The sequence below is a fragment of the Stomoxys calcitrans genome, chromosome 3 (assembly GCF_963082655.1).
Source record: "Stomoxys calcitrans chromosome 3, idStoCalc2.1, whole genome shotgun sequence".
Classification (NCBI taxonomy): domain Eukaryota; kingdom Metazoa; phylum Arthropoda; class Insecta; order Diptera; family Muscidae; genus Stomoxys; species Stomoxys calcitrans.
In genome coordinates, this window is record NC_081554.1 from 18,611,209 (window position 1) to 18,634,515 (window position 23,307).

The 23,307-nt window shown below is 33.9% G+C and overlaps 1 protein-coding gene across 2 annotated transcripts in view; it reads left to right on the top strand.

Moving 5' to 3' along the window:
* The window catches only part of LOC106080951 (kinesin-like protein CG14535), a 436,783-nt gene that overhangs the window by 333,095 nt on the left and 80,381 nt on the right, over nt 1–23,307 (top strand). The window contains exon 1 of one of the 2 annotated variants that reach the window (XM_013242579.2): nt 9,102–9,606. The exons of the other annotated variant lie outside the window; for it this stretch is intronic. Coding sequence (XP_013098033.2) covers nt 9,596–9,606 — 11 coding nt within the window. The 5' untranslated portion in view covers nt 9,102–9,595. Of the gene's footprint in view, nt 1–9,101; nt 9,607–23,307 lie in introns of those variants that run through there. 2 annotated transcript variants of the gene reach the window in all.

The following is a 23,307-nucleotide window of genomic DNA, read 5'->3' on the forward strand; positions in this document are numbered from 1 at the left end:
GACCCTAAGTCGGAGGGTCGGTCTATATGGCAGCTATATCTAAATCTGGACCGATCTGAGCCAAATTAACGAAGGATGTTGAATTGCCTAACACAACGCACTGTCCTAAATTTCATCAAAATCAGTTAATAAATGTGGCTTTTATTGGCCTAAGACCCTAAGTCGGAGGATCGGTCTATATGGCAGCTATATCCAAATCTGGACCGATCAGGGCCAAATTGAAGAAATATATCGAAGGGCTTAAGACAACTCACTGTACCAAATTTCAGCAAAATCGGATAATAGTTGTGGTTTTGATGGGCCTAAGACCCTAAATCGGAGGGTCGGTCTATATGGCAGCTAAATCTAAATCTGGACCGATTTGGGCCACATTGACGAGGGATGCCGAACACAACTCACCGTCCCAAATTTCATCAAAATCGGAAAATAAATGTGGCTTTTATGGGCCTAAGACCCTAAATCGGAGGATCGGTCTATATGGGGGCTATATCAAGATATAGTCCGATGTAGCCCATCTTCCAACTTAACCTGCTTATGGACAAAAAAAGAATCTGTGCAAAGTTCAGCTCAATATCTCTATTTTTCAAGACTGTAGCGTGATTTCAACAGACAGACGGACGGACAAGTCTAGATGATCTTAGATTTTTACGCTGATCAAGAGTATATATACTTTATAGGGTCGGAAATGGATATTTCGATGTGTTGCAAACGGAATGACAAAATAAATATACCCCCATCCTTGGGTGGTGGGTATAAAAATAATCATAAAATATTGTACTTCTAAATATTACAGATTATGCCTAGAATTGCTACAAATACCACCAATTTACCAAATTTTATGAAATTTTATAAATGAATTCATATATCATATATATAACATTTTAAATGAAAAATATCGCACTAACTTTTGACTATAATACTCCATTACCTCCTAAAAAACTTAATTCAAAAGTTTTTAAGAAAATTAATAACAAACATTACTCCTGACAAAAGTTCTTCTTCTTCCATAACCATAATGAAAACCACTTTTCAAATACATACACATCATGATTTGCAAGATTGCACAACTTCAGATGTGTGGAGGTGTGTGTGTGTGTGTGCGTGTGCGTATGGGTTAAAATATGATTTTCATAAATCTTAACTAAGTACTCAAAAGGCTAACAACAGAAGACAAATTACCTACAGTATTTATTAATCTTATTTAGGGTGGGCATGACTATTTTAGCTATGCCTCCCCTCAGCCCTTGCTCCAAATAACTTTCAAAACTCATTTGTTGGACGGAATAGGCCATAGCGAATAGCAACAATAATAACAATAACATACGTTAAAGAACATCATTAACGCCCCAAATTTTAAAATAATTAATCACTCATTCCCACTGCCTGCCCGACTTGGGGCCTGGGCATTCCCAAGCCTCTGCCCAACACAAAAAACGCACACACACTCAGTTTTTCTTTACTTCCTACAAAGACCATATTTTTCCAGCGAGAAAAACCCATCAACATTTTCACACATTACAAAAATGTATAAATTTTTAATTTTTTTTGGCTGAAAATTCCAAGAACCATTTAGGAGGCCACAGGTCAAATGTGAACCATTCTTCCCTGTGGCAATACGCCCAAAATACTATAAAAGATCAATTAGCTTAAATTTTTTTACAAATGTTTCGCAGCCAGTCAAAATATAGAGAAAAATCTCACGAAAAATGGATCATTAACATCAAAATGCTGATACTGCTGCATCTTCGCACAATATTTATGATCTCCAGAGGAAGTGGGCATTTGGATGAAGTTGAGTGTTGGAAACTTTTCGCCTGACACAGAAGGGGCGAATAGTAATTTGTTTGGAAAAGAAATTTTAATTTCTTGTATTGGCCATAAAACTTTGGGAAAATATGCATTGGGCGAAGGCGTGTGGCCAAATGTCAAGAATATGAAGACACTCACTAAAGCATACAAAACAAGTAAAAGTGTGCTTAGTTCGGCCAGGCCGAATCTTATATACTCTCCACCATGAATAGCATTTGTCGAGTTGACACGTCACGGGAGAAGCCATTGTACAAAATTTCACTCAAATCGGATAATAATTGAGTCCTCTAGAGGCTCAAGAAGTCAAGATCCCAGAACGGTTTATATGGCAGCTATAACAGCTATATATGATGCATACGCCCTATCAGTGTGACGCCTCCGGTCTTAAATAGTTCAGCGGGTAATCCGTGGGCTCCTGCTGCCTTGTTGTTCTTTAGTCGGGTCACTGCTACTTGGACCTCATTCTGACTAGGAGGTAAACATTCTATACCATCATCAGGGATTGATTCTGCGGTATCCTCTTCGCCGACAACATCGGACACTAGCAGTTGGTTAAAATTTTCTTTCCATATCCTCAGCATGTTGTCTGTGTCAGTTACCGGATTTCCTTCTTTGTCTCTGCAGAAGCCATCGGTTTGATGTATAATTCTTTGGTAGAATCTCAATTCGCTCACACTCAAGTCTTTCCATTTCCTTTTTCTTTCTGCGGAATAGACGTTTCACCTCTCCCCTTTTTTTCCCCACGTTGCTACTGATTGCAGGGTTGCTCTATATGTCGCACTCTTGGCTTCAGTAGCATCTCGACACTCTTGGTCGTCGTAGCATGGGTTTCTTGGAGGAGGCTTCCGGTACCCAAGTACGGATTTCGCGGCATTTTCCATGAAGTGGGCAATAGTTTGCAACTGCGCCATTATATCATCGGAACAAGGAGTGCTTTCATCAAGCAGTTGGGTCAATCGAGTGGAGTATGCTGCTGCCATTTGTTGTGTTTGCAGCTTTTCAATGTGCAGTGTCAGTTCGTACTTTCCTCGCCATGTTCAAACGGGTGCGAACCTTTGTTGCGAAGTATATTCGCTCCACGAATCGATTGCATTGGGTTGCCCAAAAAGTAATTGCGGATTTTTCAATAGTCGGCGTTGACAAATTTTTTCACAGCTTGTGACTCTGTAATTGCATTCTTTCTTCTGTCAGTTATCAGCTGTTACTTTTAGCTTGCTTTAGAAAAAAAGTGTAAAAAAAGTATATTTGATTAAAGTTCATTCTAAGTTTTATTAAAAATGCATTTACTTTCTTTTAAAAAATCCGCAATTACTTTTTGGGCAACCCAAACACGCTGGATGAATGCCTTCCATCTATCACAACGTGATCAATTTGGTTTCTCGAGTTTTGATCGGGTGACAGCCATGTGGCTTTGTGAATATTTTTATGTTGAAATCTGGGGCTACTAACTACCATGTTTTTTGCCGAGGCGAAATCTATCAGCCTCAACCCATTACTGGACGTTATCTCATGAAGGCTAAACTTTCCGACTGTTGGACCAAAAATGTCTTCCTTCCCTATCTTCGCATTAAAATCTCCCGGAACGATTTTAATATCATGGGCGGGACAGCGGTCATATTCTCTGTCTAGGCGCTCGTAGAAAATATCTATGGTCTGCTCGTCTTTGACATCGGGGCATTCCGAAATCATATCAAGAAAATCAGATAATAAATACGACACTGGTGGGTGAAAGACCTTTGATTGAGAGAACGGTCTATATGACAGCTCTACTCAAATATGGTCCGATCTCGAAACGGCATGCATATCGGTCTAAAACAGTTCACTGTTCTTTATTTCTGATAATTAAGTCGCCAGATTAGTCTTTTAAACGGCAGATCAGTCTATGTGGGGTTTATATTAAAATGTTACAAACATATGCTCTAAGTTATAAGACCATGGGCATCGTAGCGCTATAAGCTATAAAAAATGTTTGTGTTGGTATTGAAAATCTGTCCGTATTTTCTTAGGACCAACAATGTGCTCCAAAAAAACCAAAAATTTATATGATCTTGGCAGAAATTTGAAAAATGTTCAAATTTTAATTTCTCCTTATACCCCCACCCACACCCCTACCGAAATATCCCCCTTCCAGCCACTCTGTAAACTGACGATCAATCTGTCACTGGCCATGTCATAAATCATTTGCCACCCATTCATGCAATGGAGAAAACGAACAGCACATGTTTTTCACACAACTACAACGTCATTCTCCCCACAGCTACTCTGCAAAATATTCGTTCTATACTGCAAGACTTTCCTCATCATCTGCGATGGAGCCAATTCACCACCATACATTAAGAAAAATGATGCATTTTGATATTAATGTGGCCGATTTGTATTTGAAGATTTGCTGTACTTATCCACCAAAAAAAGAAGGGCCAATCATTTAACACTTGAATATTTTTCAAATTGGAGGCGCCACTTTTTAGACTTTGCCCCCTGAACAACATAGCGCACCACAGCATGAGTGCCAATGAGGCATTCGTTTTGAAACTTCCCAAATACCACATGTTGTCGGCTGATTATGGTTGCTTTCTGGAATTCATTCATCTCTCCATAGATTTAGCAAATCTCATAATTCATGGCGGCAGAAGTCAACCCTCTGACAGCTGCTTGACAGATTTCTTCGAAGTTCTATGACATTTGGATTGCCTGCAAACTACGAGATGATTGAAATTCTAGAGTAGAATCATTATGACAATGATATGGAGTTTGTGATCATGACATTGGTGTAGAAGATCATCAATATTAGACAGATTGAAAAGTGAAATCTATCAACGAGTTGGATTGCTGAGTAAATCTACAACCTTGATGGTATATTTCATACTAAGAGGGACAAATTGATGGGAAATTTTGCCATAATTTCAGTTCCAAGGAAATTTAGCTAAAATTTAATTTCTAAGGGAAATTTTGTCAAAATTTCATTTCAAAATTATTTCCTGTCTAAATTTTATCAAAATTTAATTTGTAAAAGAAATATTGTCAAAAATAATTTTTTAAGGGAAATTTTGTCAAAAATAATTTTTTAAGGGAAATTTTGCAAAACTTTATTTTTACAGAAAATTTGGTCGAAGCTCCATTTTTAACGAAAAATTCATTAAAATTTAATGTTTTCAGGGCAATTTTGTCATCATTAAATTTTTAAGTAAAGTTTTGTCAAAATATCATTTCTAAAGAAAATTTTATAAAAATTTAATTTTGAAGGGAAATTTTGTCAAATTTAATTTTTTAAGGGAAATTTTGTCATTTACATTACATTTCGAGTGAAATTTTGCTAATATTTAATTTCTAAAGGGAAATTTTGTCATAATTCCATTTTTAAAAGACGTTCTGCCGTAACTAAATTTCATTGGAAAATTTTGATAAAATTACATTTTTGCGGTAAATTTTGTCAAAATTAAATTTTTAAGAAAAATTTTGAAAAATTTCAGTTTTAAGTGAAATTTTGTGAATTTATCATTTCCATGGGAAAATTTGTAAAATTTTTCTTTTAAAGATAATTTTGCCAAAATTTTGTTTTAAAGGGAAATTTTGTCAAAATTTTATTTCTTAGGGAAATTTTGTCATTAGGGAAATTTTTTTTCTAAGAAAAATTTTGTCATAGTTTCATTTTTAAAAGACATTTTGTCGAAACGAAATTAAGTTGGGAAATTTTGACAAAATTACATTTTTGTGGTAAATTTCGTCAAAATTTAAGTTTTAAGGGAAATTTTGTCAATTTATCATTTCTAAGGGAAATTTTGTCAAACTGTTTATCTAAGCATAATTTTGTCAAAATTTCATTTGTAAAGGAAATTTTGTCACAATTTCATATCTAAGGGAAATTTTTGTCAATGGGATTTAAAGGATATTTTTTTAAAATTTAATTTTTTAGGAAAATTTTGTCAAAAAATCGTTTTTAAAGGAAATTTTGCAAAAATTTATTTCTAAGGTAAATTTTGTCAAAATTACATTACAAGAAAATTCTGTCAAATTTTAATTTCTGAGCTAAATTTATCAAAATTCTAATTTTTAACGGTAATTTTGTCAAAATTAAATTTCTGAACGAAATTTTTTCAAAAATTTAATTTCTAAGGGAAATTTTCTCAAAACTTCAATTCTTAGGGAAATTTTGTCAAAATTACATTTCGATGGGACATTTTTTCAAAATTTCGTTTTTAAAGGAAATTTTGCTAAATTTTATTTCTAAGGGAAATTTTACAAAAATTTCGTTTTTAATGGAAATTTTGCAAAATTTTATTTCTAAGGGAAATTTTACAAAAATTTCGTTTTTAAGGGAAATTTTGCAAAATTTTATTTCTTTGCGAAATTTTGTTCAAATTTTATTTCGATGGGATTTTTTTCAAAATTTCATTTCAAAGGGAAATTTGGTCAAAAATTCATTTGTAAGAGAAATTTTGTCAAAACTTCAATTCTTAGGGAAATTTGGTAAAAATTACATTTCGATGGGACATTTTGTCAAAATTTCATTCTAAGGGAAATATTATTAAAATTTCATTTTAGTGAAAATTCTGCCAAAATTTAATTTCTGAAGGACATTTTGTCAAAAATTTCATTTCTTAGAGAAATTTGTCAAAATTTAATTTTTAAGGAAAATTTTGTCAAAAGTTCATTTTTAAGGGAAATTTTGTCAAAACTTCAATTTCTAGAGAAATTTTGTCAAAATTTCATTTAAATTTCGTTTTTAAAGGAAATTTTGCAAAATTTTATTTTTAAGGGAAATTTTATAAAAATTTCGTTTTTAACGGAAATTTTGCAACATTTTATTTCGTTGGGAAATTTTTTTAAATTATATTTCGATGGGATATTTTTTTCAAAATTTCATTTCTAAGGGGAATATGGTAAAAATTTCATTTGTAAAGGAAATTTTGTCAAATCTTTAATTTTTTCAAAATTTCGTGTTTAAGGGAAATTTTGCAAAATTTTATTTCTTAGTTAAATTTTGTCAAAATTACATTTATTGGGAAAAACTGTATTGGGAAATTTTGTCAAAATTTACATTTCGATGGAACATTTTTTTCAAATTTAATTTTTAAAGGAATTTTTGCAAAATTTTATTTTTAAGGGAAATTTTATAAAAATTTCGTTTTTAAGGAAAATTTTGCAAAATTTTATTTCGTTGGGAAATTTTTTTGAAAATATATTTCGATGGAATATTTTTTTCTAAGGAGAATTTGGTAAAAATTTCATTTGTAATGGAAATTTTGTCCAAACTTCAATTCTTACATTCGATGGGACATTTTTTCAAAACTTCGTTTTTGAAGGAAATTTTCCAAAATTTTATTTCCTAGGAAAATCTTATAAAAATTTAATTTTTAAGGAAAATTTTGCAAAATTCCCTTAGGGAAATTTCGTCAAAATTACATATTGATGAGAAATTTTTCAAAATTTAATTTCTTAGAAAAATTTTCAAAATTTTACTTTCAAAGAATAATGGGTCAATATTTTATTGTAAACAAAATTACGTCAAAGTTTTATTTGGTCCCAATTTTGTCAACATTTCATTTCCAAAAGAAATTTTGTCAAAATTTCTTTACTAAGCGACATTTTGTCAAAAATAAAATTTCTAAAGACAATTTTATCAAAATTTTATTCTTAAGGAAATTTTGTCAGTATTTTATTTACAAGCGAAATTTAGTCCCAATTTCATTTCAAAAGTCAATTTTGTCAAAATATAATTTCCAAGAGAATTTTTGTCAAAATTTCATTTCTAAGAGACATTTTTCAAAATTTCATTACTAAGTGAAATTTTGTCAAAATTTTGTTTTTAAGGGAAATCATGTCAAAATTTAATTTCTAAGGGAAATTTTCTCAATGTTTAATTTTTAAGGTAAATTCTATCACATTTTTTTTTCTAAGAAAATTTTGTCAAAATTTCATATCTAAAGAAATTTTGTCATAATTTAATTTCTAAGGGCAATTTTATCAAAACATAATTGCTAAGGGAAATTTGGCAAGACTTAATTGTAATAGAAATTTTGCCATTTCTTTATATCTAATGGAAACCTTTCAAAATTTGATATCTAAGAGAAAAGTTTTTTTTTCTTCATCTTCATTTCTAAGAGAATATTTTTCAAAACATAATTTCGATGGGAAATTTTTGCCAAACCTTCACTTCTGAGGGACATTTTTTTCATAATTTCACTTCTTAGTTCCCTAAGAAGTGAAATTATGAAAAATTTTGGCATAATTTCGTTTTTAAGACAAATTTTGTCAAAATGTCTTTTCTAACAGAAAATTTCCTATCGTTGCGTTGGGAAATTTTGTCAAAATATAGGTTATTTTACAAAATTTGTAAGCGAAGAAAATGTTAGCTTAATTTTTTCGGATGATTTATTGTCAGTATTTTGTTAAATAAAATATGTCAGCCAAGTCTTATTTCATACTTGGCATAATTGTTTAGCATTTTCGTAACCAACTACGATTTTTCGTAATAAAGAACCGCGAGTGGTCCACCATAATAGGTCAATAAATGTGACAACGAAAATTTTCAACAGTTTCCAAATGTTGAAAACATAAAGTTTGTCAATTGTTTGCTCTCAGCCTATTTTCCCCTCCACACATAAAAAATGCCCAAAAAAAAAAAATATGCAAGCAACTATGCGGATATGCCATAAAAGATGATAATGATGATGTTGATGTTAATAATGATGATGATGATAAAGAGCAAGTCTGTAATTTTGAAACATTCTGATGATGGCAGGCTGGCTGCCTGGCCGTTCAGTTGTTCACACAAAACACCCACGTGTTACTAGTCTAACCAAAAATATGCTAACACCAACAACAACAATACCAAGGGGGAATATAAGCAAGAATAACAAAGACAATGCAGAGTGTAAACAAACATTACATTGCCAACAATTCGCCCCACAATAAGAACAAATGCTCTGGCCACATTTTGGCTCTCAAATATAAACAAAGTAATTACGATATGTTTTGTGGAAGAGAGCGAGAGAGATTTCTCGATATATAATCATTACAACAATTCTCTTTCGGCATATTGCCTAATGGCATTGCCATATAACAAAAAACAAAAATGTTGCTGCAACATGTTGCTGTTTACTTTAAAGGGGGAGCCAGCCGAGAAAAGTTCGTGTAGGTTAAGAGAATCACGAGCCATAAAATACTCCACCTCGTAAGCATGTTTCTGTGTGTGTGCGTGTGTGTGTGTGTCTGGCTGTGTTTAGCTGGCGGCTCGTTTGTATCCCAAGTCCCCAACAAAAGAAATGTTTAGTAACAAACGAAACGTTGACGAATGCGGAAGAAAATAACGGTAAAAATACGAATACGACTAGAGAATGTTTGGTCCACCTTAAAACAAAAGAGAATTTTAATGAAAAATATTTTAAAAAGAGAAATAGTGAAGGCCGGTTTTTGTAAAAAAAAATAAAGGAAAAAAAGTTTTTTAATGAAAAAATGTGAAAATTTATAAAAACCTGGATATAATTCCACATAAAATACCTTAAAATTATTATGGGGAAAAGAAGAAAGTGCAGTCTATGATATGTTCATACCCTTAAGCTCCCCCCCACTTTCTTTTACCCTTACCCAACTTACCTAAACCGAGTGTGTAAGAAAATGTGCAATTTAGAAAATTTTGGTGTTATTAACGAAAAATAGTGAAATTTATAAATAAAACAAAAAAAGCGCTTTTTCAGCAGCATTTACAAAGTGAAAACTAGTGTAGGTGCTTATAAACAATTGGATATCTTCAGCGGGATTCTTGAAACAACTACACAGCAGACCAATGGATAAAAGGTTATTATTACATGTTTTTGTTGTGATTCTATATAAAAAAAATTTTAAAAGGATAACTGTTATCAAACTTGTTGGTTATTCTAAAGCGACTTATTCTACTTTTGGATAGAAAATATAGACAGACTTTCTACAATGGCTCATATTCGCCCGTAAAAGAAGTCATTCTCTTCATGATTTAGAGGAATTTTGTTTCTTTAAATTTCTGAATATATAATACTTTGGAATTCTAAAAGAGAGAACGGGTTTATAAACCGAACCGAGAGGAATCTATGAGTCCTTTAAGTATTCAAACCTGAAATTTAGAGAAAATTTTAAATTTTTCAACTTTTTTTGTTTGTTTCTCTTTCGAGATGAGCTGGATGATCGAAGATGCAAATGGAAAAGGAAAGCAAAAGATAGCAATACACACCAATCACTATGGGACGCGTTTCGTCTTTGGTTAGAAGACTTTTCAACCATGTTAGGTGTGATAGCTTCAAGGGTCGTGCGTTGGTATGTTGTATTTGAATCGTATTTATTGCGAAAACGCATCTATGATACAATTAACCAAGCTCGACAACCCTGTTGGTTAATGGGGCAAACTTCTTACATATCAATGAGTGCAGTCCGATTCAAGTTTAAGCTCAATGATAAGGGGCCTCCTTTTTATAGCCGAATCCGAACGGCGTGCCGCAGTGCGACCCCTATTTGGAGAGAAGTTTTACATGGCTATACGTTATAGTTATACCTTAATAGTGGCTGGTCTCCATTATATATTATTCAGCTCCCAAGAACTCATACACAAGTGACATTTTTAGACAATAAATCTACTTTTTTGGATTTAATACCCTAAATTGGAAGATCGGTCTATATGACAGCTATATCTATATAGTCTGATCTGACACATATGTGGGTCGAATGTCGGGAGGCTTAAACCAAGTAACGAATCAAATTTTGAACAATCGGGTAATAAATAAAGGATTTATGAGCTTCAGACACATAATCGGCATATCGGTCTATATGACATTTATATCCTAATACATTCCGATATTTAAATATAGTTCGATCTGAAACATATTTGGGGCGGATGTCGGGAGGCTTCAAAAAACTCACTGTTTTAAATTTCAGCGAAATCGGATAAAAAGTAATAAGGCTTAAAATAATAAATATATTAAAAATATTTAAAATTTTGGAAGAAAATTTGAAAATTTGAAAAAAATTTGAAATTTTGAAAAAATTTAAAATTTTGGAAAAAATTGAAATTTTGAAAAAATTTGAAATTTTGGAAAAAATTTAAATTTTGAAAAAAAATTTAAATTTTGAAGAAAAAATTAAATTTTGAAAAAAAAAATTAAATTTTGAAAAAAAAATTTAAATTTGGAAAAAAAATAGAAAAAAATAAATATTTACCAAAGTGAAATTTTGACAAAAATTGATATTTGCAGAAATGTTAATTTTGAAAACAATTTCAATTATTAAAAATTAAAAAAAAATACAACATTAAAAAAATGCAATTTTGATAATAAGAACTAAAAATTTTTAAGCTATAGAACAGTTAGGAATTTGAAAAAAATTTTGAAAAATTTTAGTTTTAAAAAAATTAAAGTTTTGAAAATTTCAAGTATTTTTATAGAGGTAAGGTAAAGACAGGAAAAATTAAAGTTTTATAAAAATTTTAAATTTCTTCTATTTTGAGAAAAATTGGTGCTTAAAAAAAATAAATTTTGAGAAAAAAATTAACTTTCGAGGAAAAGCAAAATTCCGACATTGTACGTCAGAATTGTACGAATTCTGACAGACGTTTAAGTAAAGGGACAAATTTGCATCTTGAAAACAAACTAATTTTGCAAAAATTAAAAAATTAGGTTTTAAATGTTAACGGTTTTAAAAAAATTAAAATTTTTCAATTTTGTAAAAATGAAATTTAGTTTTGAAACAACAATTTGGTGCAAAAGTTATTTGATAAAAATTAAAGCTTTGACAGAAATTATAATTTTGAAAAAGAAAATTTACAAAAATTTCCAAACTTCCAAAAAGAAAAATTTAAAAATAAAGTGTAGACTTTAAATCGAGATATCGCTCTATATGGCAGCTATATCCAAATCTGGACCGATTTGGACCAAGTTGCAGAAAAATGTCGAAGAGCCTATCACAACTCACTGTCCCAAATTTCAGCAAAATCGTATAATTAATGTGGCTTTTATGGGCCTAAGACCCTAGGATCGGCGGATCGGTCTATGTGTCAGCTATATCTAAATCTGAACCGATCTGGACCAAATTGAAGAAGATGTCAAAAGGCCTAACAAAACTCACTGTCCCAAATTTCACAAAATCGGCTTTAATGGGCCTAAGACCCTCAATCGGAGGATCGGTCTATATGGCAGCTATATCCAAATTTGAACCGATCTCGACCAAATTGAAGAAAGGTGTTGAAGGGCCTAAGACAACTCACTGTCCCAAATTTCAGCAAAATCGAATAATTAATGTGGCTTTTATGGGCCTAAGACCCCAAATCGGAGGATCGGTCTATATGTCAAATCTGGACCGATCTGTGCCATATTGCAGAAGTATGACAAGGGGCTTAATCTTACACACCGACCCAAATTTCGGCGACATCGGACAATAAATGCGCCTTTTATGGGAGAGAGATCGGTCTATATAGCAACTATATCTAAATCTGAACCGATCAGGGCCAAATTAAAGAAAGATGTCAAAGGACCGAACACAACTCACTGCCCCAAAATTCAGCAAAATCGGATAATAAATTCGCTTTTTATGGGCCCAAAACCTGAAGTCGAGAGATCGGTCTATATGGCAGCTATATCCAAATCTGGTCCGATTAAGGCCAAATTGAAGAACGATATTGAAGGGCCTAACACAACTCACTGTACCAAATTTCAGTAAAATCGGATAATAAATGTGGCTTTTTTGGGCCTAGGACCCTAAATCGGAGGATCGGTCTATATGGCAGTTATATCCAAATCTCGACCGATCTGGACCAAATTGACAAAGGATGTCGAAGGCCCCAACACAACTCACTGTCTAAAATTTCAGCAAAATAGGATAATTAATGTGGCTTTAATGGGCTTAAGACCCTAAATCTGAGGATCGGTCTTTATGGCAGCTACATGCAAATCTGAACCGATCAGGGGCAAAATGAAGAAAGATGTTGAGGGGCCTATGACAACTCACTGCTCCAAAATTCAACAAAATCGGATAATAAATGTGGCCCTTATAGGCCTGAGACCCTAAATCTGAGGATCGGTCTTTATGGCAGCTATATCCAAATCTGGACCGATCTGGGCCGAGCGGCCTATATGGGGGCTATATCAAGATATAGTTCGATATAGCCCATCTTCGAACTTAACCTGCTAATGGACCAAAAAAGAATCTGTGCAAGGTTTCAGCTCAATATCTCTATTTTTATAGAGTGTGGAGTGATTTCAACAGACAGACGGACGGACATGTCTAGGTCGTCTTAGATTTTTAAGCTGATGAAGAATATATATACCTTATAGGGCCGGAAATGGATATTTCGATGTGTTGCAAACGGAATGACAAAACGAGTATACCCCCATCCTTCGGTGGTGGGTGTAAAAGGGTGCTGATATTAATCCGCCCCATGTCACTATGGACATACACCTACAACTTAAGTTAGACTCTCGTTTTTCCACAGATATGAAAGGGAAAAGGGCTTGTTTAAAATATCCAAATAGGTCTCACCAATATTCGCTTTTGTACCCAAACCGAAAACCACAAAAAATTCGTTTTCTGTCCCCAATTAATTGGCGTCTGTTTGTTGTGACAAGGCTTTCTATTATTTTCAAACAAATACTTACTAATTGGCTGTATTTATCGAAACTAAAGTGCAATTCAAAAGCATCTAAATACAGGACTTTACAGAAAATAAGGACTATAATTGAAATGGTCTATAGAATTGGCAATGTCAATGAGACTCCAACTCCAAGCAATGACATCAATGTGATTATCAACCACATAAGAGACAACTCTACCATAGCCTAGAAACAAGAGCTCCTCTAGTGCAAGTATGCCGCTACACTCAAAGGGACTCATCTAAATGTCATAATTTGCCTGGGACAAGCCCATGCAACAACCTATCTGACTACTGCCACTTGTGGCACAAAATAAAAATGGCTTTATGCAGACTACAGATATTGTGGCTGCACCCTAATCGTTTGGTTGCGTTGAAAGGCTTGCAAGGCATTTTCCAGCAAATATGCCAATGCACAAAAAGGACATGTGCGCTGAAGTATGTGTGTGTGTGTGTGAGTGTGTGGGTAGAACTGCTGCAATTGTTGTTTTGTGGTTAAAAGTGTGCTCTATTAAATGCGCCCTGAATGTAGTATGAGGATAATGCCTAAGCAAACACCAGTACGTTCTATGGATGGTGTTGGTGAGTGCCAATGATGGCAAAGAGGGTGATGGTAGTGACAGGCTGTCGGTCTTTTCCCTTTTTTGCTACGTTTAATGTTCTCAAGTACTTGTTTTGAAGCAGCAACAACAAAAGGGCGTGTTAGTTGATGCTAAGCAAAAGGACTTATCCCCCTCCCCCCTCTCCGCTTTCCTTCCCCTTTCTCTCCGTTATCAAGGCAACACATGAGAATGTGCAACAGCAAAGCCAGTATTTTTTTATACTTTGCTATATTGCTTTGACTGTTGTTGTTGTATTTTATGGAGTACTACTTGTTGTTGTAAGCAGTTTTTTTTGCTATGCCTTTGTTATTCACTTTTCTGGTTGTTGCTATTGTTGTTTTTTGTTGTTCTTTGCACTTTGTGATGATGTTGGTGCTGGTGTTGTTGTTGCGCTTAACATAAGGACAAGTGTCAAAAAGTGGGTGTTGAACAATTTTATATTCAACAATCTTGAAAAGGAAAGAACCCCTCTCTCAACCCTTTCATCTTCAAATAAACTGGTTGTAACTTGTTACTTTCACTCTAGTCCGACTTTTTTTTTGTTTTTTGCCCAAAGAGCACAGCCAGGCGTATGCATAAAATAAACATAAAACAACAACAAAACACTGAGAAATTGTTAGTGACAACAATGACAAAATTAATTATTTTTAACAACAATGTTGTTGTAGCTGTTCTGCTCATCGACCCCAAACAGCCCCTCATTCTCACTCATCTTCTGTCGCCTTCTCCTCCTCCTGTTCCTGGTGGTATGCAGTGTCCTTAAAGTATTTGTGTTGTTATCGCTCAGCCATAGCTCTTGCCTCATTTTTCGCATAAATCTGGTTTTATGAGTTTGTCTACCCTCCACCATAGGATGGGGGTATACTAATTTTGTCATTCTGTTTGTAACACCTCGAAATATTTGTCTAAGACCCCATTAAGTATATATATTCTTGAACGTCAGACATTTTTAGTGGAACTAGCCATGTCCGTCCGTCTGTCTGTCCGTCCGTCCGTCTGTCCGTCCGTCTGTCCGTCCGTCTGTCCGTCTGTTCATCCGTCCGTCCATCTGTCCGTCTGTCCGTCTATCGGTCCGTCCGTCTATCGGTCCGTCCGTCCGTCTATCGGTCCGTCCGTCCGTCTGTCCGTCTGTCCGTCCGTCTGTCAGTCGAAAGCACGCTAGCTTTCGAAGTAGTAAAGCTAGCCGCTTGTAATTTTGCACAAATATTTCCTAGCAGTGTAGCTCAGTTGGGATTATAAATGGGCTATATCGGTCCACGTTTTGATATAGCTGCTATATAAACCGATCTGGGATCTTGACTTCTTGAGCCGCTAGAGGGCACAATTCTTACCCGATTTGGCTGAAATTTTGCATAAGGTGTTTTATTATGACTCCCAACAACTCTGCTAAGTATGGTTGAAATCGGTTCATAACCTGATATAGCTGTCATATAAACCGATCTGGGGTCTTGACTTCTAGAGCCTCTACAGGGAGCAATTTTTATCCGATTTGGCTGAAATTTTACATGAGGTGTTTTATTATGACTCCCAACAACTCTGCTAAGTATGGTTCAAATCGGTCTATAACCTGATATAGCTGTCATTTAAACCGATCTGGGATCTTGACTTCTTGAGCCTCTAGAGGGCACAATTCTTATCCGATTTGGCTGAAATTTTGCATGAGGTGTTTTATTATGACTTCCAACAACTGTGCTCAGTATAGTTGAAATCGGTACATAACCTGATATAGCTGTCATATAAACCGATCTGGGGTCTTGACTTCTGGAGCCGCTAGAGGGCACAATTCTTATCCGATTTGGCTGAAATTTGACATGAGGTGTTTTATTATGACTTCCAACAACTGTGTTGAGAATAGTTCAAATCTGTCCATAACCTGATATAGCTGCCATATAAACCGATCTGGGGTCTTGACTTCTTGAGTGTCTAGAGAACGCAATTATTTTCCGATTTGAACGAAATTTGGCATGAGGTGTTTTGTGATGACTTCCAACAACTGTGCTGAGTATGGTTGAAATCGGTTCGTAATCTGATATAGCTGCCATATAAACCGATCTGGGGTCTTGACTTTTGGAGTCTCTACAGGGACCAATTCCTACCCGTTTTGGCTGAAAGTTTGCATGAAGTGTTTTGTTATGACTTCCAACAACTGTATTAAGACTGGTTCAAATCGATCCATAACCTGATATAGCTGCCATATAAACCGATCTGGGGTCTTGACTTCTTGAGCGTCTAGAGAACGTAATTTTTTTCCGATTTGAACGAAATTTTGCATGAGGTGTTTTGTGATGACTTCCAACAACTGTGCTGAGTATGGTTGAAATCGGTTTTTAACCTGATATAGCTGCCATATAAACCGATCTAGGGTTTTGACTTCTTGAGCCACTAGAGAAAGCAATTCTTATCCGATTTGGCTGAAATTTTGCTCGAGGTGTTTTAATATGACTCCCAACAACTCTACTAAGTATGGTTCAAATCGGTCCATAACCTGATATATCTGCCATATAAAGCGATCTGAGGTCTTGACTTCTTGAGCCTCTACAGCGAGCAATTCTTATCCGATTTGGTGGAAATATTGCATGACGTGTTTTGTTATGATTTCCAACAACTGTATTTAGAATGATTCAAATCGATCCATAACCTGATATAGCTGCCATATAAATCGATCTGGGGTCGTGACTTCTTCGACCTCTAAAGGCCGCAAGTATTATCCGATTTGGCTGAAATTTTGTTCAACGGCTTCTCTAATGACCTTTAATATACGTGTCGAATATGGCATGAATCGGTTTATAGCCTAATACAGCTCCCCTATAAACCGATCTCCCTATTTTACTTCTTCAGCCCATAAAGTGCGCAATCCTTAATAGATTTGGCTGAAATTTTACACATTGGTCTCCAATATTCAGTTCAATTATGGTCCGAAATGAACCATAACTGGATGTTGTTTACAATAACTTTTCTTTCTTTTATCCTTTGTTTGCCTAAAAAGAGTTACCGTGGCAAGAGCTCGACAAATGCCATCAATGGTGGAGGGTATATAAGATTCGGCCCGGCCGAACTTACCACGCTTTTACTTGTTTTCTGCTCCATTGTCCTTACTCCCAAGTCATATATGAGACAGAGAGAGTTTATAGCCCTTAAATCCTTCATGCATACATGCAAAAGTTTAAAAACCCTCCTGAGGCTGTTCCGGCTTCATGTAGCCAAGTGTAGCTGAGATTGAAATTTTATATTGTCCTATGACAAAAATGCCAAAAAGGGCTTAAATTTCAGTTTCGTTGGAATATGGCTGGTGGGGGGGGTGAAAAAATGAAAATAGAATTTTTGCTAAAATTAAATGGTTAAAGTGATTTTTTTTATTTGTAGTTTGTTTTAACATTCCTTAACATACTACGATACATTTTCTGGGAAGACCTTCCCAGTGACCCATTTCAATAATTCATGTTCTTTAATACAAAAAAATAAATTAATTCCATTTTCAGTATTCTCCTTTCGTATTTTTGTATTCAATTTTTGTTTTGCTTCTCATATTCTTGTAATAGTGTTCTTATATATAATTAAGTGATGATGAAGTTTCTATTTATGATAATTTCCCTTCAATTATCTGCGTTCGCTTGTATCATCTGTAGGACCCCTTATTATTATTGACACTCATTAACATAAGTCGTAGTCGTCGTCGCTGTCGCTGTCGTCGCTGTTGTCGTCGCCGTCGTCATCGCTGTCGTCGTCGTCATCATCGTCGTAGCCAATGGAGTTTCAATGTCCTGCTACTTGCGGCTCATAATTAAATTATTGTTGTTATTATTTGATTGCTGGTTTTGTTGTTATTATTGTTGTTCTATGTAAGTTGATATGCTGTTTGTTGTCGCCGTTGGCTACTTCACTACGCTAAGCACTAGTATTATGATTATTAATAACTATAATAGTTGTAGTAGTCGCAGAAGTAGTGGTAGTAGTAGTGGTACTCATAATAATAATAGAACATAATGGGCAACAACAATGCCTATTAAGATGTTAATAGGATTATGTTTTAAGTATGTGAGCATAAAAACATTCTCATGCACTCACTTATAGTTTCATATGTATGTATGTATGGTTGTGAGAGAGAAAGAACATTGCCAAATGATGTTTTTATTAAGAGCGTAAATATGACAGACCCCATTGGCTTATGGCGTTAAAAAAGTGTTGCCATTAGTAATGGGAACTCAATAATTGTATACAAAAGATAACCATAAACACAAAGCTCTTATTGTGGAACAGTTTTAAACCATGTGATGCAACACATCAAAGGATTTTTCTATTATGCCAACCAACATTTTAATACTTAAAGCTTATCAAGAGAGAAATTAAATTTTCATACAAATAATCGTCTAATAGTTATTTTCATTCGTCGCTATTTAATTTGTAGAGTAATTTTTGTCGAAATTTTTTACTCAAGGAATGATCGAAAAAAAAAATATATATTTTTGAGGTCTTTTGAATAAAAATTATGTTACAATTAATTTTTTGGTTGGAAAGTTTCGTCGTTGAATTTAAGAAAATTGAGTTTAAATTTGATTTATGTAAATATTTATTCAAAATTTTTTTATTAGATTGGATCGAAATAGAAATTTTCTCGGAGTTTTGAAACATTTATCGTAAAAAATTAAAAAATAATTTAAATTTTAATACACACAAAATTTAAATTTTTAGATTAGGTCGTCCATAATTGATTTAGGAAATCATTTAGGAAAAAAGTTAGATATTTTATAGAAATTTGCTTAAAATATTATTTTCCCCCAAAGTGCCTGGGTAAAAATCAGAAAAAAATCCAGCTGTTGTGGGGAAAATTTGTAAAATATCCAGCTATAAAAAATTTCTCTACTAAGTAATGTTGCAGCACGCCTTTTAGACTAGGCAATAAATAGATTGACTTCCTTATCATTTAAGATTTTAAAATTGAATCGGATTGCACTCATTGATATGAAATATGTGTTCCCTGTTCCTAAATGGAATGCTCATGGGTGTTAATAGTTAGCAAAATTTCCTTACAATAAGATATTCATAGAAGTCTTCATCGAAGTTTAATTTTGCTGGAAAATAATGAAGAGAATTTAGTCCAAAAAGTTTTGTAAAAATTTGATTTTCATGAAAATTTCGTTAAAATATAATTGTATTAATTAACATTGAAATTTTCTTTGAAAAAAAACCAAGTGAAAGCGTGCTAGGTTTACTCGGGCCGTATCTTGCGAACCACCATCAATTCTCCTAAAAATTTACACAAAATAATTTTTATCCTTTGTCCGCTTTCCATTTTCAGCCAAAGCGGACAAAAATTGCGTCTTGTAAGGGCTTAAAAAGTTGCAGCTTCCAGGGGCTCTAAAAGTCAAATCGGGAGACCGTTTATATGGTAGCTATATCTTAATCTGAACCAATATCGCCCATTTGCAATCCTCAAAGACCTACATCAATACTAAGTATCTGTTCAAAATTTCAAGCGTCTAGCTTTAGGCGTTCGACCGCTATCTTCATTTCGACAGACGGACGGACGGACATGGCTAGATCGAATTAGAGGGTCGAGACGATCCAGAATATATATATACTTTATGGGGTCCCAGAACAATATTTTGTGGTGTTACAAACGGAATGACAAGATTAGTGGTGGGTATAAAAAGGAAATTTTGAGTTAAGAATTCCGTGCTACTTACAAAATCCCTAATTGTATTCCATACCACTCCCCTAAGTTGGTTCATATCTGGTATTGTGTAAGGTGGGGACAGGTTTCTTTTAGCCGTGAAAGCCGGCATTGACATATGAAATGGTCCAATGTCTTATCATCTTTCCCACATGCCCTACACATGCTATGTGTCCCATTATGATACCAAAAGCTATACTGACCTCCTTCCTACTTTCTTTCAGTAACAGCCTCGACCTCTCACGATCCGGATCACCATAAGGGATTTTCGAAGTCCTACCGACTGTTTCGTTGTTCCACAGTGTTACAAGCGTGTTCGTCGCCCATGCCCTTACATCGGACTGCGTAGACATGGTCCGGTACCTAAACGATGCGGATAAAGTCATCCTCAGAGAAGGCGTTAATTTCCTTCTTACACTGCAAGACTGTTTGTGACCTTACCTTCATTATTGTTATTGTCTTGTGGCCATTTTACTGTCTGTAGAAATGTTCACACTCCACCACACCACCTCACGCCTTCCGTGATCGCCCGGATCTCTGCCTGCAGGACCGTATTATGGTCAGGTAGTCTAAAACAGATCTCAGTTCCTGGGTTCTCAATGAAGACCCCCAGGCCCACTCTGTCCTTTAGCTTTGATCCATCTGTGTAACATGATCTTCTAGATGGCAATACTAGGGTATCGTCATTCCAAGATTGTGCCGCTGGCAGCAGTGCCTCACACTCGGCCTCAACTGTCGTCTCAGGTATCCCATTGGAAACTTCTTCCCTTCCTTCCAGGTTTTCTATCGTCACCTCGATTATACCGCGATGGTATGAGCTGCTCCCATCCTCAATCCATTCTCCTATCGCCTTAAGTCTTATAGCCTGCTTTATGGTCCTTATGTTGCACTTTTTCGTCATAGCAGTCCACCAAACTACTGAGGCGTAAATAAGAATTGGTCTAAATACGCTCCTGTACAGCCTGTGGACTATCCTCCGATTCAGGCCCCATTGCGAGCCTACATATTGCCCAACATCTATGAGCTTTTTCGGAACGCTCCTGAATATGACACTTTTAATACAGTTTCCTATCCAAGATGGCTCCTAAATATTTGACCTAGGCAGATATCGAAATCGTTTTATTGAGGAAATGTGGTGCGTCAAGTTGGCCCACCTTCGTCTCCCTCGTGAACAGTCATTTAAGTCTTCTCTGGGTTAACATTGAGACCCCTGAGTCTAGCCCAGTCATATGCCATATGCATGGCCCCTTTGGCCCTTCTGCATGGCTGGTTCATATTCTTACCCCTAAGAAGTATTACAACATCATCTGCTTCAGAGCGGTTATTCCCTCCTAATGCAGGCGACATTTGTGAGGTCCTATGTCGAGAGGTGTTGCACCGCAGCACGCTGTTCGGACTCGGCTATAAAAAGGAGATCTCTTATCATTGAGTTTTAATTTGAATCGGACAGCACTTATTGATATGTGAGAAGTTTACCCCTGTTCCTTAATGAAATGTTCATGGGCAAATTAGCATTACCTTACCTTGACATCAAAATTGGCTAAAATAGAAAAATCCATCGCATTGACATCTGGCGAATTGGACAGACACTGTGTAGACGAAAAGAAGTGCGGAAAATGATTTTTTAAATTTACGTGTGGGTCCTTGGTCTAAGACAGAAAAGTTTTTTATACTCACCACCATAGGATAGGGACTATATCCATTTAGTCATTCCGCTTGCAACAGATCGAAATATCCATTTCGGGCCTTCAAGGTCTCTGATCATTGTAAGATTCTAGGACGTTTTAACGATGTCCTTGTGTCTGTCTTTCCATCCGTGTGTCCGTCAGTTGTTATTACGCAACAGTCTTAAAAAATTGAGATATTAAGTTAAAATTTTGCAAAGACTCGTATTTCTTCTATACGCAGGCTAAGTTTTTAAATGGGCCACATCGCACTATATTTGGATATAGCTGCCATATAGACCGATCTGGGGTCGATCGATCGATTAGGGGTCTTAAGCCCGAAAAGCTGCGTTTTTTATCCGATTTCGCTGAAATTTCAAACAAAAAGTATTAGGGTACCGATATTCAAATCGAAAATGGCCCATATCGGACCATATTTACATATGGCTGCCATATAGACCCATATGACGGTTTAGGGTTTTAAGCCCGTAACAGGCGAATTTAATATCCGATTTCGATTAAATTAGAAACATTGTTTTAAACCGAATCGGATCATGTTTAGATATAGCTATCATATAGACCGATATTCCGTTTTGTAGTCTTAAGTCCATAAAAGCAGCAAATATTGACCAATTGTGTTTGAATTTTAAATAGTGAGTTAATTAAAGCCTCCCGATGCCAATATGTGTCAGGTAGGTCTTTATCCAGATATAGATGCCATGTAGACTGATTTGCCGATTTAGGGTCTTAAGCCTATAAAAGCCGCAATTCCGATCTGCCGATTAAGGGTCTGTAGCCTATAAAAGTTGAATTTATTACCCGATATCGCTGGAATTTGACAAAGTGGCTGGTATTAAGCCTTCCGTTGTCGGACCAGCATATGGTTCAGATCACACTATATTTAGATATAGCTGCCATATAGACCGATCTTTCAATTTGGGGTCTTAATCCCATAAAAAGAGGATTTGCTGCCTGACTTGTATAAAAATTCTCGGAACCAGAATCAAATATGATCCAGGCCAGCCCCCATTTGCATAGCGGAGTTGTAATAAAAGCGGATGGTTAATTTATCCATGGTAGTGGGTATCCAAAGTTCGGCTCGGCCGAAATTAATACGTTTTAACTTGTTTTATTTTATTTTTTATTTTATTTTATTTTTTATATTATTTTATTTTTTTATTTAATTTTTTTATTTTATTTTATTTCATATTACTTTTTTTATATTATTTTTTTTTTATATTTTATATTATTTTATTTTTTATTTTTATTTTATTTTATTTCATTTTATTTTATTTTATTTTATTTTATTTTATTTTATTTTATTTTATTTTATTTTATTTTATTTTATTTTATTTTATTTTATTTTATTTTATTTTATTTTATTTTATTTTATTTTATTTTATTTTATTTTATTTTATTTTATTTTATTTTATTTTATTTTATTTTATTTTATTTTATTTTATTTTATTTTATTTTATTTTATTTTATTTTATTTTATTTTATTTTATTTTATTTTATTTTATTTTATTTTATTTTATTTTATTTTATTTTATATTATTTTATTTTATTTTATATTATTTTATTTTATTTTATTTTATTTTATTTTATTTTATTTTATTTTATTTTATTTTATTTTATTTTATTTTATTTTATTTTATTTTATTTTATTTTATTTTATTTTATTTTATTTTATTTTATTTTATTTTGTTTTATTTTATTTTATTTTATTTTATTTTATTTTATTTTATTTTATTTTATTTTATTTTATTTTATTTTATTTTAATTTATTTTATTTTATTTTATTTTATTTTATTTTATTTTATTTTATTTTATTTTATTTTATTTTATTTTACTTATTTTATTTTATTTTATTTTATATTATTTTATTTAATTTTATTTTATTTTATTTTATTTTATTTTATTTTATTTTATTTTATTTTATTTTAATTTATT